This window comes from Chiloscyllium punctatum, chromosome 11, assembly GCF_047496795.1.
Source record: "Chiloscyllium punctatum isolate Juve2018m chromosome 11, sChiPun1.3, whole genome shotgun sequence".
Taxonomy (NCBI): domain Eukaryota; kingdom Metazoa; phylum Chordata; class Chondrichthyes; order Orectolobiformes; family Hemiscylliidae; genus Chiloscyllium; species Chiloscyllium punctatum.
Genome location: NC_092749.1, coordinates 115,396,939 through 115,415,144, shown reverse-complemented (window position 1 = coordinate 115,415,144; position 18,206 = coordinate 115,396,939). Strand labels below are relative to the sequence as shown.

Here is an 18,206-nt window from a genome sequence, read left to right as displayed (position 1 = left end):
CCATCTCCTGGTCTTTGGATCTGGATTTAAGATATGCTATTGTGAACTGCGTGATTTTATGCTTGTTTTGTCTCAAAGGTGCGACAGTTTCCAATTGTAATATGTTGTTTGGGTCATTTATGAAGGCGTACTCAAGATGATCACTTGCCTGAATGGCTTCCTCTACTCATTGAGTTATAAAGCAGTCATCTTGTATTGTTGCCAAAAACGCTTGATTGAAATTACCTGTTAAATTGAGCTTTCCTCTTCGTAATACCACTCTATATCTTTTCAGAGCAAACTATACCTCTTAATTGTTTTCTCATCTTGATAGTTCATTATTTGGCATATCTGTGCTTATTTCACAAAAACCACTTCATTTCCCTCCCTCCTTCTGTGACAGAACTAACTACACCATCTCCATTGCTATCTGAGAACTACACCACTTCAAATTAAGTTAAAATTTAACTCTGGATTCAGCCACATATTTGTCCTGTTATAATAGATTTCACTACTGCCACAACAGCGTTAATTCCAGCATTTTATTTCAATTATCAGTAGTTCCAGCACTGTTGCATTAACCTTGTAGTTTTGCTTCATTTTGTGTGTCTCAATGTTAGTAATTCTTGGCCTTTGGCACAATATCCCCAGCTGACTCAGATCTGCTACTCTGTTTCTGTTACCAAGATGCTTAATATTTCATCATATTGTTAATATTATTTCGGACTAGAATTTTAATGGATTGCAGAAAAATTGATTTATTTCATGTTCTGTGGATTATCTCAGCTGGGAGTTCTTCCTTTTTACCTTGATTGACAATTTAAACATACTATTAAAGGATTGGCTATCTGATATGGAGTCTAGATAGAACTTTGCTTTTACATTAGATTAAACACTTAAGTTGGAAAAAATCTGAATGGGTTTTTATGGGCATTTTTTTCATATCAAGTGTATGAGTGAGAACTGTATAAGATTATTAGAAACTTTTTTAAAAATTGCAATATAGCATCTGAAGTAATTCATGAAGAGAAACTTCAGAGTAATGCAGAGGTATCTGGGTGTCCTTGTGCATGAATCACAGAAAACTAATATGCAGGTACAGCAGGTCATCAGGAGGGCCTTTATTATGAAAGGAATAGAGTGTAAAAAGGCATCAATGAGACAGCAACTGGAGTATTGCACACAATTTTGGACCCTTTACTTGAGGAAGGATGCAATTATATTGGAGGCCGCTTAGAGGAGGTTCACTGGATTGGAGGTCAGGAATGTGTCTAATGAAGAGAGGTTGAGCAGTTTAAGTTGATACTCTATGGAGTTTGGAAGAATGGAGGAGATCTAATTAAGGTCCATAAGGTACTAAAGGAAGGTGACAAACGTAGAAAGAATGCTTCCGTCAGTGAGGCAATCTAGATGCCTATTGTTCCTAACTTTTATTTAGAACTTGATGTGAATGTAAATTGGTGAGATTTATATATCATATCAAAGTAAAAACTTGACTGTGAGGGGGGAATGCAGCCAATTCACAAACAAAACTAAGTTAAGTAATATGTACTTGTGTGAAGAATGAATTTTACGTACATGTATAAAGTGCACATTAAAAAAAAACTGAGTGCCACAAGTATTCTATAATGATGATGAAGTATCATAAGTGAAAGTTTAAAACGTTTATAGACTTGATATTCAACAGGCCAAGTACCTATGGCAATGCAATGAACAAACTGCATAACCAGTAGTGTGGGAAGGACTATAGGGAGTTCATCTTAATCAGAGGATTGGATAGTGAGGAAAAATTGAGGGTACAGACATGCTCAACACAGATTTATGTGACTCAATAAGTACCTCATTCCACCCCATGCATCTCCAGATACAGTGGATTATCCTCTGCCATTTTCACCACCTACTGTAAGACCTCATCACCAAAAATATATTTCCCTCCTCTCTCCTACCTGCGTTCCGCAAAGATCATTCCCTCCATGACTTCCTTGTTAGTCCATGGTCCCTACCAACCCACCCTCTACACTCTGCACTTTCCTCACCTGCTGCTCAAGGTGCAAAGCCTGTGCACACACCTCCCCCCCTCACCTTCATCCAAGGCACTAGAGGATCTTTTCACATCCAGCAGAGATTTTCCAGTACACTCTCCCACCTTATTTATTGCACCCGTTGCTCTCGATGTAGTCTCATCTACATCAGGGAGATCGAGCACCAACTCGCAGAGTGGTTCAGGGAACATCTCTGGGACACATGCACAAACTAACCCCATCACCACTTCACCTCCCACTCCCACTCCCCCAAGGGCATGCAAACCCTGGACCTCCACCACCAAATCAAAGCCACCTGCCAGTTGGAGGAAGAACACTTCATCTTCTGCCTTGGGACCCGACAACCACACAACATCAACATTGACTTCACCAGTTTCCAAATCTCTCTACCCCCTACCTCATCCCAGATCCAACCCGCCAACTCGGCATCGCCCTCTTGACCTGTCTTACTGGTCCATCACTTTTCCCACCTATCCGCTCCACTCTCCCCACTGACCTATCACAATTAACCCCCACCTAAATCCGCCTATCGCCTTCCCAGCTAACCCCCACCAAATTCTCCCTATCCATCTCTCAGTCGCCTTCCCCTCCACATTCCTGATGAAGGGCTTATGCCCGAAACATTGACTCTCCTGCTTCTTGGATGCTGCCTAACCTGCAGTGCTTTTCCAGCACCACACTTTTCAACCTAGGAGAGGTGTAAGTGGTAAATACAGAGCCCTATGTTAAGGTGAGTTTTTATTTCGATAAGTGTCAAACTAGCAGAAACAAATGTAAGGCTAAAGTTTTAAAAATTTGTTGGGAATTTTTCATGGAGATTCAGCAAATGGAGTTCCCATAGGGTGGAGCAGAGTGGAAGAACTTGGAACTGTTTAATGATGTCGGCAGAGAGAGGTATAGTTGATGAACTATAAAGGACCAAATGCAAAGTGCATTCCTAGTGGGAATATGTTTACAGTTTAAGATTCAACATCACAAAATGGTTGGTTGCATGGGAAATTAAGTAATCTCTACGTCATGAAGAAATAACTATTTAAGATCATGCTGCTTTTATGATAGCAATACATTTTTATTACAATTACAAGCTTCCTGGATTGACCAGTAAAGCATTATAACATCCTTTTAAAGAAACTAAGTTAATCCTGTTTGCCTTATAAATATGTATTTATTCACTGGAGACCATTGCACCAAAAGCAGCTTCAACACTGCAGCTGAAAGTGATGAAATGCTGTGCAGTGTTTGCATGTACAGCTTTAAGTGCAGTCTGTAGAGAATAATAAACACAGTAAGTGTTGGAAGTGTGCTGCAAGTCAGTCCACGTATGTAAAAAGAAAGTCAAGCTAGAATATAAAATCTTCCATCAGAATTGAGTTCTAAGGAATAGTCTTAATATAAAAGTGTATAATCCTGATTTTTTTTCTATGTTTATTTCAGATTTCTTATATTTAGTTTTTTTTTAAGCATTAAATAGAGAAGTTGCAAGTTCTTGAGACTGTTGCACTCCATATTCAAGAACTTAGACCTAAAACTGAAATGCAATTTTGTGAAATTTATTATGCAAGAACAGCATGCTTGTGAAGTAATTTTGTCAAATCAAGTCTGTCTAAGTTATCAGTTAACTGAGTATCAAGAGGAAACGGCATTGTTTTTAAGGAGTGTAAACGGGATGCGCTTTGTTGTAACTAATATAATCTCCATTTCTGGATGTTTAGGTACAACAAATTCCCGTTTCTCTTTTTCAGTTACAATACTGTCACAAAACACAACTACATAATCCAGCAGGTGTTGCTGTAAATATTAATGGTAAATGTAATTAGCCTGCAAAGACACACGTATTGGTTTTCTAATAAACTAATATTTGATTTGTGTCAATTATATTACGTCTAAATTGTGCCAGTGTATTGAAAGACTAAATGAACAGCATGTGCCACAGAGGACTAGCAGTTTTACATCCTCTTGGGCATCTTGTAGAGTTATTTGAAGAGTGTTGTTGTTGTTGGTGTGAATACATTAACTGCCTTATCGTTTGTTACAGAATTGCATGCTATCACAAAATAATTTTGGAATTGATGGGATGATGAACTTAAATTGTGATTAAGTGTTGTGCGTATATGTAACAAACTGGTGAGATTTCTAGTGTGATTAAATAATCATATTGCTGCATTGGCAGATGTTGCTGTGTTTTCAGTTTGCTTTATGTATTAAAGTACATATGGAATTAATGAGTTTGATTTGGTGAAATCTGAATGTAATATTTTTACTCCAGCTCCATTTTGAACAATTTCAGGTTAAAGTAGAATACTGTACACTACACAGGAAGAGTTCTTGGTAATGCTGTCTGAAGCATCATGCCTGTTATCATGATGATCAATTTTGCAATGAAATTGAGTTTTTGTCAATTACCGTGATGGCAGCTATTCAATATCTTCCAGCACCAAGATGAAGAGCGACGTCGCCAGTTGAGAGAGAGAGCTCGTCAGCTAATTGCAGAAGCTCGATCTGGTGTTAAGATGTCTGATCTTCCCAGCTACAATGAACTGAATACTGAAAAGTTGAGAGAAAGATCAAAGGCAGCTGGAGGTTAGTGAAATTTTAACTCTACTGACGCTCCATCCCCAATCTGCAGGTGAAGGCTTTCCACAATCTTAACTCAGTCATTTTTTTGTCTGAGCATCAATTTTATTCTTGCTGCAAATGGTACAGTCCTTTTGTGACTCTGCCTCAGTATAGAATCTTCATTCACACTTACATTGCTAATTACTACTAGATAACTACTACTGACAGAAAAATATGAACATTTCATTGAAACTCGGGCAGTGAGATGGAAATTAACCTGAGCCTTGGGTTGATGTTGCATGAGCATAGAAGATAGGAGCAGGAATGCATCATTTGACCTCTCGAGTCAGCTCCACCATTCATTATGACCATGGCTGATCATTGAGCTCAATCCCTCTCTTCCCACTCAGCCCCCCTTTCCCATCAGCAATGCCGCTTAATTTTTCACAAGAACCCCTCCTCCCACAACAAGAAGGGAAAGAAGAGTATTTACCAAGGAGTGGCTTGAACTGGAATGTTCCTGGCATATCCTAAGGTCATGAGTCTAAATAAACAAAATGCAAGGTATTTTTCTTTACCAGAATATACTGAAATAAAACAGTGAAGTAGCTGAGCAGCTTCTATAACAGAGTTGGTGCAAATGTATCACTGATTTGTACGATGTTAACACTATCCTAGAATGTGGGTCTCAGATAGTTGACAGCATCTAAACATTAAGGCAGCTGGATTTTTTAATGTCCACTGGAACACTTGTCTCGTAGTGGGTCCCCCTGACTGTACCAGGTTTCTTTGGACCAGATTTTACTCTGCTCAGTGTGAGTGTTACATTCTCAGAAGTAATGTTGACAGCATCTAGAATCATTGTACATCAGCACCATTGGTTCCCAGCCTTGTGGCACCACTATAGTGTCATGATTTGGTGACAGACAGCCAAATTAACTGACCCTCTCAATTTCCCCAGTGATTCATAACCAAACTTTTGAATAATCAGTACCAGATTTTGTGAATAATCAATAATAGCGATCACGTTTATAGCTGAAATAAAATAATTAACAATTTGTTATTAATACAGCAGCTTCAGCTGACCAATGTTAAACAACAAAGTAACCTAACTAATGTCTATAATTTAAACCCAATCTTCTTGGATTCTAACCCTGCTCTCTCACAGACAGACAGATACACAGCACGCACACATTTAAGGAATAAATCAAAAGGAAAATAAGAGAGATATAACTGTCCAGTTCACTTAAACAGTTTCCACAATTCGCAATTTCACAGGAACATGGGATTGTATTCTGCTTGGTTTCTAAAGCAAGGAACGTTCTGTGAATTCTTATATCTAAGATTCTATTCTCCAAACTGTCAATAAATTGATAATGGGAGGGCAACCAGGAAGCAATTGAATTTCTGTCCTGTAGCTATGGTTGCCACATTCCTTCTGACAAAAAATGTTCAAAACAGTGCAAACGTTGGTTTCTCTGTCTCTTGTGAGGCAGGTCCTGTTATTTTCCTTGTGAGGCAGGTCCTGTTAACATTCAAGCATCTGCCATCTATTTGAGCATAATGCCTTTCCAGTGTTAAAATATCTATAGACAATTATAGGACAAAAACCAACCTGCAAATAAATTCCAGGTCTAGCCTTATAACAAATATTAGTCTGTTTGTTTCTCTCATTTAAAACCAGTTGCTTGTCACAGGTCAAAGATCACCTTCTGCTCTTAGCTTATAGTTTGCAGCTCCAAACCAAAAATAATAAAAATGCTGAAGGTCTCAGTACTAGGTCCTAACTTCTGATGCTCATACTGCCAGCACCTGTACCAACCAAACTATCAATCTGCACTTGCTTGAAATATCAGAAGCTACCTTCCAGCTAGTTCACATTAAGTATGGCGGTGCAATTAGGAAGTAAATATGGAAAAGAAAAGCACTTAGGGCTTTCCCCTGAGACCTAGCTTGCAGCATATAAGTGTTTTGAGCATGCACAAAGTCTTGCTCACACCCACTACTGATGGTGTTTCTTAAAACAGAAAAGAGCGGATTGTGGCATGTGCTCTTTGCTAATGTTTAAATACGGTTCGCTGCTTCTATATTTAATCAAATTTGAAATCTGGAATTTGTATTGCTTTAGATCTTTCTGCTGATGCTAACCTACTAGTGTTAATGCTATTCATTTCTGCCACACCTGTAATGTTTCATGGACATCAATCCTGAGTGCTTTTGGGTCTTTGCATACAATTAAATCTAAGAATAATAAACTAACAGTATTCATTGCAGCACATCCTGTCTGTCTTCTGCATGCACTAATGTGGAAATGCCCTGTTCACATTAAATGGGATGTTCAATGTATAATAAATGCTTTTGCTGATTTTCTTGTCTCTACAGGTGATACTGTTGGGGTAGATATTAATAAGGAAGGCGCTGAATGCTCTTTTTTGGGAGGTGGAGAGGAACATACTAACATTGAAATTGACCTTGATTCTTTTGGTAATTCTAATTATATTGTGCTGTTTAACCAGCATTAAATGCTTGCATGAGTTATTCCTGCCTGTCTTCTGCTATTAATGCATATGTAAGTATAGGCTAAAGCTTTGACTGCAGCAAAGTATAAGGTATTATAGCAATACCTTAAAACAGCTTCTATAGAACAAAATATGCACAGAGTACGTACATCAATGTTATTTCATCAATCAAGCCTGATACTCTTGGTTCAGTTTCTCATTGCATGACACATTCACCTGTTTACCAAAATGTAATAAATTGAACTACAGTTTTCATCATACAGTTGATCAGCCTTGCTACTTGTATTATGACCCAGACCAAACCCCCTCAAAATTTATTAAGATAGTCTAGAACCTAACCTTTTCTTATTTTTAAAGATAAATGCAAGGCCTTGTATTTTGGATGCAATTCAATCAGTCAAACTACCAGGCTTGAAACAAATACACTTTATTCATATTCTATAGTTAAAATACAGACAAAATAAAAACAAACGAGAAGAATTGGCTTAACTGTAACTCTGTTGAAATGCTTAACAAAATAATATATATTAACTACGACTAATTAACTATAGCAGCATCCCCTGAGCACACCCTTGGTAAAGGCAAATTCGGTAAAATAAATTGTTTCTTATGCAATTCTAGCAGAAGAAAGAGAACCCCAGCTCTTAGCTATAATTGGGAGAGGGGTAAGAGGTTCCACATCTAGACCCCTGCTACTGAAGGCTAAACTTGAAAAAAAATCCTGGTTCTGTGGGAGTTTGACTTCTTAAGCCGGTACTTCATTGGCTTTGGAGTAGACTGCTTGGCACCATTTCTCAGCTTTTCTTCATTTTTAAAAAAAAGGACCAAATACACCTCTTAAAGCCATAGTATTGTCACATTTGTTTACAGCAAACTCTTAGTTTCAAAACACTTTCAGGTATATTATTACATTGGAGTTTAGCCTAGACGATAAGACAACAAGCAATAGGAACAGGAGGAGGCCACTCAGACCTTTGAGCTTGCTCTGCCATTCAATAGGATCATGGCTGACCTGACATTCCTGAGGTCCACTTTATTTAATTTCCCCATAACTCTTGATTCCCCTACTCATCAAGAGTCAATCTATCCCAACCTTAAATATTCACAAGGACTCTGCCAAAGAGAGCTATGGGGGCAAGGAGTTCCAAAGACTGTCACCCCACCGAGACTCTTCATCTCAGTCTTAAATTGGAGTCCCTTTAATTTGAGAAAATGCCACATTGTCCTAGACTCTCCCATGAGGAGAAACATCCTCTCAGCAATTACCCTATCAAGCACCTTCATATTTCAATGAGATCACTTCTCACTCTTTGCAACACCAGTTTAGCCGTTGCTGATAGGACAATCCCTCCATACCAGATATCATCCTAATGAACTTTCTCTGAACTGCCTCTACTAAAATATAAATTTTCCTTAAATAAGGGGACCAAAATTGCTCATAGAACTCCAGATGTGGTCTCACCAGCACCTTGTACAGTTGCAGTAAGACTTCCCTATTGTTAGACTCCAACCCCCTTGAAATAAGGGCCAACATTCCATTAGTCTTCCTGATTGCCTACTGCACTGTGTGCGAGTTTTTTGTGTTTCATGTATGAGTATGTCAAGATAATTTATGTTACAGCTTTTTCCCATTTAAATAATAGTGTTGTTTTGTTCTCCCTTCCAAAGTGAACAACTTCACAATTTCCCACATTACACTGCATTTGCCAACTTTTTAACGTAATTACTTAACCTAGCATCTCTCTGTAAGCTATATGTATCTCTGTCACAACCTACCTGTCTACTTATTTTTTTGTCATCCACAAATTTGGCTACAGTGCATTCATTTCCTTTTTCCAAGTGATGAATATATTATAAACAGTTGTAGTTCCAGCACTGATCCCTGTGGAACCCCATTGGTCATGAGTTGCCAACCTGAAAAAGAACCTTAATCACTGTTTCCTACCCATGAATCAATGCTCTATTCATGCCAGTATCCTACCTCCAACTCTGTGGGTTTTTATCTTATGACTTAGCCCTTTCATGGGATATCTTGCTGAACACCTTCTGGAAGTCCAAATACAACACATCTAATGGTTCTCTTCTGTCCACTCTCCTTGAGACTTCCTCAAAAAGTTGTAATAAATTAGTCAGATATGATTTCTTTTTCATGTAGCTATGCTGGCTCTACTTATAATTTTCCAAATGTTCTGCTATTATTTCCTTAACAGCTGATTCCAACATTTTTCCAATAACAGATGTTGGGGTTAATGTTCTTCTGTTACCTGCTTTTTGCCTCCCTCCTTTTTGAATAGTGGTTTTCCATTGGCAATTTTCCAATCCTCCTTTACTTGTCCAGAATCCACCAACTTTTGGGAAATGACAGTCAATGCATTCATTATCTCTGTAGCTACCTCTTTTAGTATCCTAGGGTGTAAGCCTTCAGAGCTAGGGTTCTTATCTGCCTTTAAGCTCATTAGCATGTCTATTACTACTTTGGTGATGATGCTACATAATTCCTCCCCTGTATTCTTTAGTATTAACGTTAGTAAAATGTTCAAAATATCCTCCATCATCAAGGCATATCTGTTTACCTACTCTGCCATTTCCTTGATCCCATACTGTTTTCCCAGATCAATTTTATCACTTCATTCTCTCTGTTCCTAATATATTTAATGAAATTCTTATTGTTAGTATTCATGTTCCTTGCTAGTTCCCTGTCTTTATTATCTTTTTTGTTTTCCTTTGCTGGATTCTGAATTTATCCCAGTCTTCGGAGTTATCACTGATTTTTGCCTTGTTACATGTTTTAGTTTTAACTTAATACTCTGCTTAACATCCTTGGCTTGACATTTTTGGCTTTGGTATATAAATGTCTGCTCACACTTGCTGCAGTTTTAAAACATCAGGACCGTGCCATTACCTGACAAACATGAACCCACATTCTGAGAGAATTTGCATAAGATTTGATTGCAACAGGAAGATGCAACTCCAGTTGGATTGAGTGGGATTGGTTTGATACAGTGTAGAGAATGCACTTATGAGATAGTTTTCCATAGTGTTACTATATTATTTCAAACAAATATACGTTCCAGAAGTCACTGTGGCACTATTAGCAACAATCATTTATGACAATACCTTCCTTACAACTAGCAAATAAAACAAATTCACTAGCCAATAAATTCCCTTTTCTGGTGCTAATTATTATATAGTGAAATGGCAATGAGTCATATTTGGAGAACATGTAATTACAGTTGTGTTGAAGTTGTCAGCCTTTCCTGCCAGCAGAATTGCAAATCCAAAGAAATGATATCCATGATAAGCAAAAATACAAGATTGGTAACTCCAGATTAGCCAGGTTTGTGCAAACTTGTCTTGTGACAGCCACTACCAAATTAGATTATAGTGTGGCCACACGAGAGCATGAACTCCCAGAGTTTTTAGATTTTGCCAGCAACATACAAGTGCGGAAATCATGTAGTCAATGTAGAAAAAACATGCTGGACTTGTCCAAAGACAGGGAGAAAGTGGGGACTGCAGATGCTGGAGATCAGAGCTTAAAAATGTGTTGCTGGAAAAGCGCAGCTGGTCAGGCAACATCCAAGGAACAGGAGAATCAACGTTTTGGGCATAAGCCTGAAGAAGGGCTTATGCCCGAAACATCGATTCTCCTGTTCCTTGGATGCTGCCTGACCTGCTGCGCTTGTCCAAAGACAACACATGAAGCATATTTGTTTACTGAGGTTTCCCAGAGCTAACTACTACGCAAGTTCAGGCCATAATAGGATGTGAATAAATTGAAAATAGTTATTTATCACAAATTTACTGCATCACAGTATTTTAATGTTTTTGATATACTGTGCATGTGTAGGCAAATCGAGTTACATAGGGGCATCGTCAGCAATCTTGAAGTTTAGCTGAAAACAAGGTTGTGGGCAATCCCCTTGCAATTTGACTCATCGCAACGTCACTGTATACTTTCTTTCCTTGTCCTCTGCATCTTTCTTCTGATCATGCCTGATCCCACCAATTTATTTTATATTTACTACTCATTAACAAACTATCTAGAGTCTTGATCTTTCTTCCTCATCTGTCCCCAGACCTTTCACTGCTCTCCCAGCACCCAATCTGTATCCAAGTCCCCACCATCAAACACCCTGAAACCCCACAGTCTTTCCTCCTCCTTTGGCGTCATGATGGCTCAGTGGTTAGCACTGCTGCCTTACAGTGTTAGGGACCCGGGTTTGATTCCAGCCTCAGGTGACTGTCTGGGTGGAGTTTGCACATTCTCCCCATGTCTGCATGGGATTTCTCCGGGTGCTCTGGTTTCCTCCCACAATCCAAAGATGTGCAGATTAGGTGGATTGGCCATCCTAAATTGTCAGTAGTTCAGGGATGTGTAGGTTACGTGCATTAGTCAGGGGTAAATGTAAAGTAATATAGTAGGGGGAATGGTTCTGGATGGGTTACTCCTCGGAGAGTCGTTGTGGACTTGTTGGGCCGAAGGGCCTGTTTCTACATTGTATGGATTCTATGATTCCCCTCTAACAATTATTTGATTTAAATTGCTCGACTGAAACTCTCAAACCTTCACTTTCTGCTGTTCACATACCAACACAGCCCCATCCCAGTTACATTAAAGGTGGCTGCCTAATTTAAATGGAAATCAGGAGCTTTAAGTGAACTGTGTGTTACTTGGTAAATGTGGAAGCTCAGTGTTATCACTGTTTCTACCTGTCTGTACTATAGGTTTAAGATAATTGTTCTGCTTGAGAAAATTTTACTTTTAAAAGCTGGCAAAAAAATTGCATAAATAGGATCTGATTGTGTTCTGGATGATCGAATAGTGTAATATTCTGTTACGCCACATATTGCATATAATTGCCTATAAGAATCTTACTGTTTTATTCATGCACTACAGCTATGTCATTGCTATGCTTCTTTATTTTCCGCTTTAACTGAATTTTTAAGTAATTAGTAAGTGCATTTTTACCTGTTTTAACTCCATGTTGATGTTTGTATCTTAGTATTTTCCCTTTTTGTTGCTTCAAATCCATTTTATCTATTTTGAGATGAATGTGAGAATTTCTAAAATTTTTGGTAATTTTGTTGTCACAGTATTGGAAACGAAATGTAGAAAGTATACTTTTTATTCTGAAATCTTGCAATCGTGGGTTATCAGTTTCTGAGGTAGGAGAGGTATGTATTCTAAGCCTGTTGATGTTTGTAACTTAATATTTTCCCTTTTATTTCTTTAAATCCATTGATTTTTGTCTGTTTCCAGCACAAATTTTTAAATCGCAGCTTTTTAAAAAATGTATCCTTTGGTAGGGAATTTAATATTGTAAACCTTTCTCTCATTTGTTAATTTAGGAACTCAGAACAGCAAGTCAGTTGACATGAAGCTTAAGAAACTCATAGAGGCTCAACCGCAGGTGGCAAATTCACTATCTACTGCTGTCCAGAAAGTCTCAGTTGACAGTGCAGAACAAGAAGAACTCAAGGTTGGTTAAGGCAATATGTTTTGATGTGCTTGTGGAACTGGCTTTATTGAAATCTGAAAAGTGAACAAATCCTTTACAAATAGATCAGCCATGATCTTATTGTGTGGCAAAATAGGGTCAAGGGACCCAATGGTCGTCCTGCTGCTGATTCTTAGCTTTGTATTGAGTAACTCAGGAAAGCCCAACTGGTTATGTTGTTATAAATTACGCCATTTCTCAAGATTCAGCAAAAACCTGCATTCAAAGTCTGGATTTATCATCACACTGTAGGAAGAAGTAATGAAGGGGACTGGGTAGCAAATTAGATTAGGTGCAAGTCTTTCACTGCTGAAATTTAGAATCTAATCTAGCCCAGATCAATGAGATGACCTTTGCTCATTTACTGACTCTAATAGTTCCTGTGTGAATGATGTTAGGCAACTGTCCTAAATTCCTAATGGACCCATGACAGAAAACTACCTCAAATCCTTTGAGTTTTCCCATCCAACAGTAATTTACCCTAACCCATACTAAAGTACTCTGCACTAAGTGACATTCTCAAGGAGGCTACTGGATACTTATAGGAACCGGAAAATGTCACAGATGTAGTCCCCAATATGCTAAGATTTCAGTCAAGGTAGGTTCCGGCCACAGGTAGAGGAAGCAACATATTAACATGAGCACAGAATGCTGACACTGATACTACCACCTTCACTGAGCCGTTCATGTCCTTCATCTTATGAGTGCAAAAGCTGTTCAGAAAAATGCAACTTAAAGAGGACAGAGCATGACATTGAACATAATTAATAGTAAGGAATAATTTCCCTTATTTCTCTATCCTTGTTTCTCCCAGTTTCTCCAACTCCGCCATATCTGTTCTGATGAGGCAGCCTTCTGCCAGGGGGGCCTCAAAAAGGTCCATCCAATCTTTAAACAAGGATGCCCTGCAACTGTGGTTGACAGGGCCCTTAGCCATGCCTGACCCATCTCCTGCACTCCCCTTCCCACAAGTATGATGTTCTGGTCCTCACTTACCATCCCACCAGGCTCTGCATTGTAAGGATTGTAAGCTGCATATTCTATTACCCCCAAAAGGATGTCCACAAGCAGACAAGTATTCCCCTCCCCTCCGTTGTCACCATTCCACAGGGACAGTTTCCTCCATGAGCCTCTGGTACATCCCTCCTCCTTTCCCAACATCTCCTCACACTCTCATGACACCTTGCCATGCAATTAAAGAAGGTGTCATTTACCTCCTTGTGCATTACCATCTCAGGCTGTAGACATACCTTCCAGGTGAAGCAGTGATTTACCAGCACTTCATTCAGTCCAGCCTACTGTATTCACTGTTCACAATGTGGTCTCCTCTACATTTGGGAGATGAAATGCAGACTGTGTGACTGCTTACAAGAATGTCCCTGAGCTTCCAATTTCCTGCCACTCCAACACACCATGTTCCCATACCAGCATTTCTGGCACAGGTTTGCTGCAGTGATCCAGCGAACCTTGGCTCAGGCTTGAAGGACAGCATCTCATTTTCTGCTTGGGGACCCTCTAGCCTCGAGGACTCAATATCGATAACTTTACAGCCTGATTCTCTCCTTCCATGGTTTTTCTCAACCCCACACCTGGTCCTGTTATGAGATTGATTTCTTTTAGCACAGTCACCCATTCTCATGTAATCTTAGGTCCATTATCACATTATATGGATAGAAACCGAAAGAGCTGTGGATACTGTAAGTCAGGAACAAAAACTGAAATTGCTGGAAAAGCACAGCCTTCTGGCAGCACCTGTGGAGAGAAATCAGAGTTGACATTTTTGGTTGTTTAACCCTTCCATAGAACTCCTCAGAACATTCTGAGGAAGGGTCATAGAGTCATAGAGATGTACAGCATGGAAACAGACCCTTCAGTCCAACCCATCCGTGGTGACCATATATCCCAACCCAATCTAGTCCCACCTGCCAGCACCTGGCCCATATCCCTCCAAACCCTTCCTATTCATATACCCATCCAAATGTCTTTTAAATGTTGAAATTGTACCAGCCTCCACTACTTCCTCTGGCAGCTCATTCCATACACGTACCACCCTCTGCGTGAAAACATTGCCCCTTAAGTCTCTTTTATATCTTTCCCCTCTCACCCTAAACCTATGCCCTCTAGTTCTGGACTCCCTGACCCCAGGGAAAAGACTTTGTCTATTTATCCTATCCATGCCCTTGTAATTCTGTAAACCTCTATAAGGTCACCCCTCAGCCTCCGACGCTCCAGGGAAAACAGCCCTAGTCTGTTCAGCTTCTCCCTATAGCACAAATCCTGCAACCTTGGCAACATCCTTGTAAATCTTTTCTGAACCCTTTCAAGTTTCACAACATCTTTCTGATAGGAAGGAGACCAGAATTGCATCCAATATTCCCACAGTGCCCTAACCAATGTCCTGTACTCAATGCTCTGACCAATAAAGGAAAGCGACTCCACTTTCAAGGAGCTATGAACCTGCATTCCAAGGTCTCTTTGTTCAGTAACACTCCCTAGGACCTTACCATTAAGTGCATAAGTCCTGCTAAGATTTGCTTTCCCAAAATGCAGCACCTCGCATTTATCTGAATTAAACTCCATCTGCCACTTCTCAGCCCATTGGCCCATCTGGTAAACATCCTGTTGTGATATGAGGTAACCTTCTTCGCTGTCCACTACATCTCCTTACTAACTTACTAACTGTACCTCTTATGCTCGCATCCAATTCATTTATGTAAATGACAAAAGGTAGAGGATCCAGCACCGATCCTTGTGGCACTCCACTGGTCACAGGCCTCCAGTCTGAAAAAAAACCCTCTACCACCACCCTCTGTTTTCTACCTTTGAGCCAGTTATGTATCCAAATGGCTAGTTCTCCCTGTATTCCATGAGATCTAACCTTGCTAACCAGTCTCCCATGGCGAACCTTGTTGAACGCCTTACTGAAGTCCATATAGATCACATCTACTGCTCCGCCCTCGTCAATCCTCTTTGTTACTTCTTCAAAAAACTCAATCAAGTTTGTCAGACATGATTTCCCACGCACAAAGCCATGTTGACTACCCCTAATCTGTCCTTGCCTTTCCAAATACATATACATCCTGCCCCTCAGGATTCCCTCCAACAAATTGCCCACCTCTGACGTCAGGCTCACTGGCCTATAGTTCCCTGACTTGTCCTTACCACCCTTTTTAAACAGTCACTCAGCCCAAAACCTTAACTCTGATGAGATACTGCTAGACCTGCTGAGCTTTTCTAGCAATTTCTGTTTTTGTATCATTTTAAATGGGCTGCATTCAGCACAGCTCACCTATTTCTCACTCTTAGTTCTTATTATCCCTTATTCAGTTTTTCTTCTGTCCTGACCTGCTGTCTGTACTTTGCTTGTTAATCTAGCCTTTCCATGTTTCTCTCTTTCTGGACCCCATCTCCACCTCTCTACTCAAACATTGCCTCCTGCCCAAAGTTTCTCGAGCTACTTACAGTTCTGATGAAGAGTCACTGGACTCAGAACTAGTTAACTAAACAGTTAAGATTAAATTAGATTAAATCCCCTACAGTATGGGAACAGGCCCTTTCACCCAGCAAGTCCACACTGGCCCTCAGACGAGTAAACCACCCAGACCCATTTCCTTCTGACTAATGCACCTAGCAGTATGGGCAATTTAGCATGGCCAATTCACCTGACCTGCACACCTTTGGACTGTGGGAGGAAACCGGAGCACCCGGAGGAAACCCACACAGACATGTGCAAACTCCACACAGTTGCCTGAGGCTGGAATTGAGCACTGTGCTGCCTGGTGGCTCAGTGGTTAGCACTGCTTTCTTCCCACAGATGCTGCCAGACCTGCTGAGTTTCTCCAGCAATTTCTGTTTTTGTTTCAGGTCTCCAGCATTTGCAGATCTTTGTTTTATTTTAATATAGATTTGAAAGAATTCACCTCGGCTACAAAAATACTGCAAATTAATTATTAAATTCAAAGATACAGAAATTCCACAGGTTACTAACTCAGAAAACATAAACACAGACTTCCAATAAATGATATTAAATATTCCACAGTTTACACTACAATGTATGTTTGGAATAAAAAAGCAAGCAGACCTTTGCATTGTTTGATGTTAGCTGTATCATTGCTCTCGACATTTCATTGGACTTGAAATATGTTGTGCATATCTAATGGCTGCAGAGCCCAGCAAAATGAGTCTATTGGCTTTAGTATGATAACAGTCATCACTAAAGCAGACGATCTGATCATTATCTTGTTATTTGTAGGAGCTTGCTCTGTGCCAATTGGTTGTTAGGTTTCCTACATAATAATGGTGACCACACTTCATAAAAATATTTAATTAACTGTAGGATGCCAAAGTTTATAAAAAGTGCCAATAAATACTTCCTTGCACTCCCTCTTACTTCTTTTCTATTTTTCTCCTTCAATCACTGTTTCTTTCTTATATTTTGTGGCCTCTCTGTCATTCTCATTTCCTTTCTATCTCTCTCATGTTATAATTCTTGCTGTCATGTTCTTTCTGTTGTATTATATGTTATGTTCTCATTGTCTCTGTTCTCTCTCTCACACGTTCTTTCACGCACGTCCTCTCTTGTGTTTCCTTTCAGTCTATTACCCCCACACACACACACTCTCGCTCTGTCTCTCTCTGTCTCTCTCTCTCTCTCTCTCGCTCTCTCTCTCTCATATACCCTCCCTCCCTCTCTCTTGTGTTCCCTCCCCGTCTCTGGTGTTCGCTCCCTCTCTCTCGAGTTCCCGCGCCCTCTCTCTTTCCTGTTCCTTCCCCTCTCTCTCTCATGTTCCCTCCCTCCCCCTCCCTCGTGTTCCCTCCACCTCATGTTGCCTTACTCCCTTTCTCTCGTGTACCCTCCTCTGTCTCTCGTGTTTCCACTTTTGTCTCTTTTGTTCTGTCCTTATCTCCCTCATGTTCCCTCCCCCTCTCCCTCATGTTCCCTCCCCCCCCGCCGTGTTCTCTCCCCCCTCTCTTGTGTTCCCTCTTCTGTCTCTCATGTTCCCACCTTTGACTCTTGTGTTCTGTCCTTCTCTATCTCGTGTTCCCTCCCCCACCACGTGTTCCCTCCCCCTCTATTTCTCATGTTCCCTTCCCCCCCTTTCTCACATTCGCTCCCCCTCTCTGCCTCTCCCCTTTGTGTTTTCCCCTTCTGTGTTGTGTTTCCACACCCCACTCCTGTAGTCTCTCCCTGACCCCGTTGTGTTTGCTCTCTTTCCCCCTCTCTTGTGTTCATCCCCCCCCAATCGTGTTCGTCCTCTCCCTCTCTCTCACTCATGTTCTTCCAGTCTCTCTCATGTTCTGTCCCTCTGCCCCCCAGTGTTTTTTCTCTCTCTCTCATGTTCTCTGTTTCATTCTATTGCTGTGAGCTGCACTGCATTGGGTTAGTTTAGACGTCAACCAAAGAACAGGGTGTTTGGATTTGGCACGTAGGCGGGAATCAGGAATTGGGATAACAGTATTCTTGCATTCTTACCCAAATGTTCGTGACCTTTTAGAGCATTACTTCCAGCTCTGCTTTAAGGTAATTTTTTTTAAAAACCTTAAACTTTTGACTGGCAGTCTGCAGTAAATCCTTTAATAGCCATTTGTTGTGCGTCTGAATAAAACTG

The 18,206-nt window shown here is 40.2% G+C and overlaps 1 protein-coding gene across 5 annotated transcripts in view; it reads left to right on the top strand.

The window, feature by feature from the left end:
* The window catches only part of ehbp1 (EH domain binding protein 1), a 398,936-nt gene that overhangs the window by 296,556 nt on the left and 84,174 nt on the right, over positions 1–18,206 (top strand). For 3 of the 5 annotated variants that reach the window (XM_072581598.1, XM_072581593.1, XM_072581594.1), the window contains 3 exons: positions 4,454–4,601; positions 6,960–7,061; positions 12,449–12,579. In XM_072581598.1, coding sequence (XP_072437699.1) covers positions 4,454–4,601; positions 6,960–7,061; positions 12,449–12,579 — 381 coding nt within the window. The remainder of the gene's footprint in view (positions 1–4,453; positions 4,602–6,959; positions 7,062–12,448; positions 12,580–18,206) is intronic. The other 2 variants (XM_072581599.1, XM_072581595.1) reach the window with 1 other exon arrangement.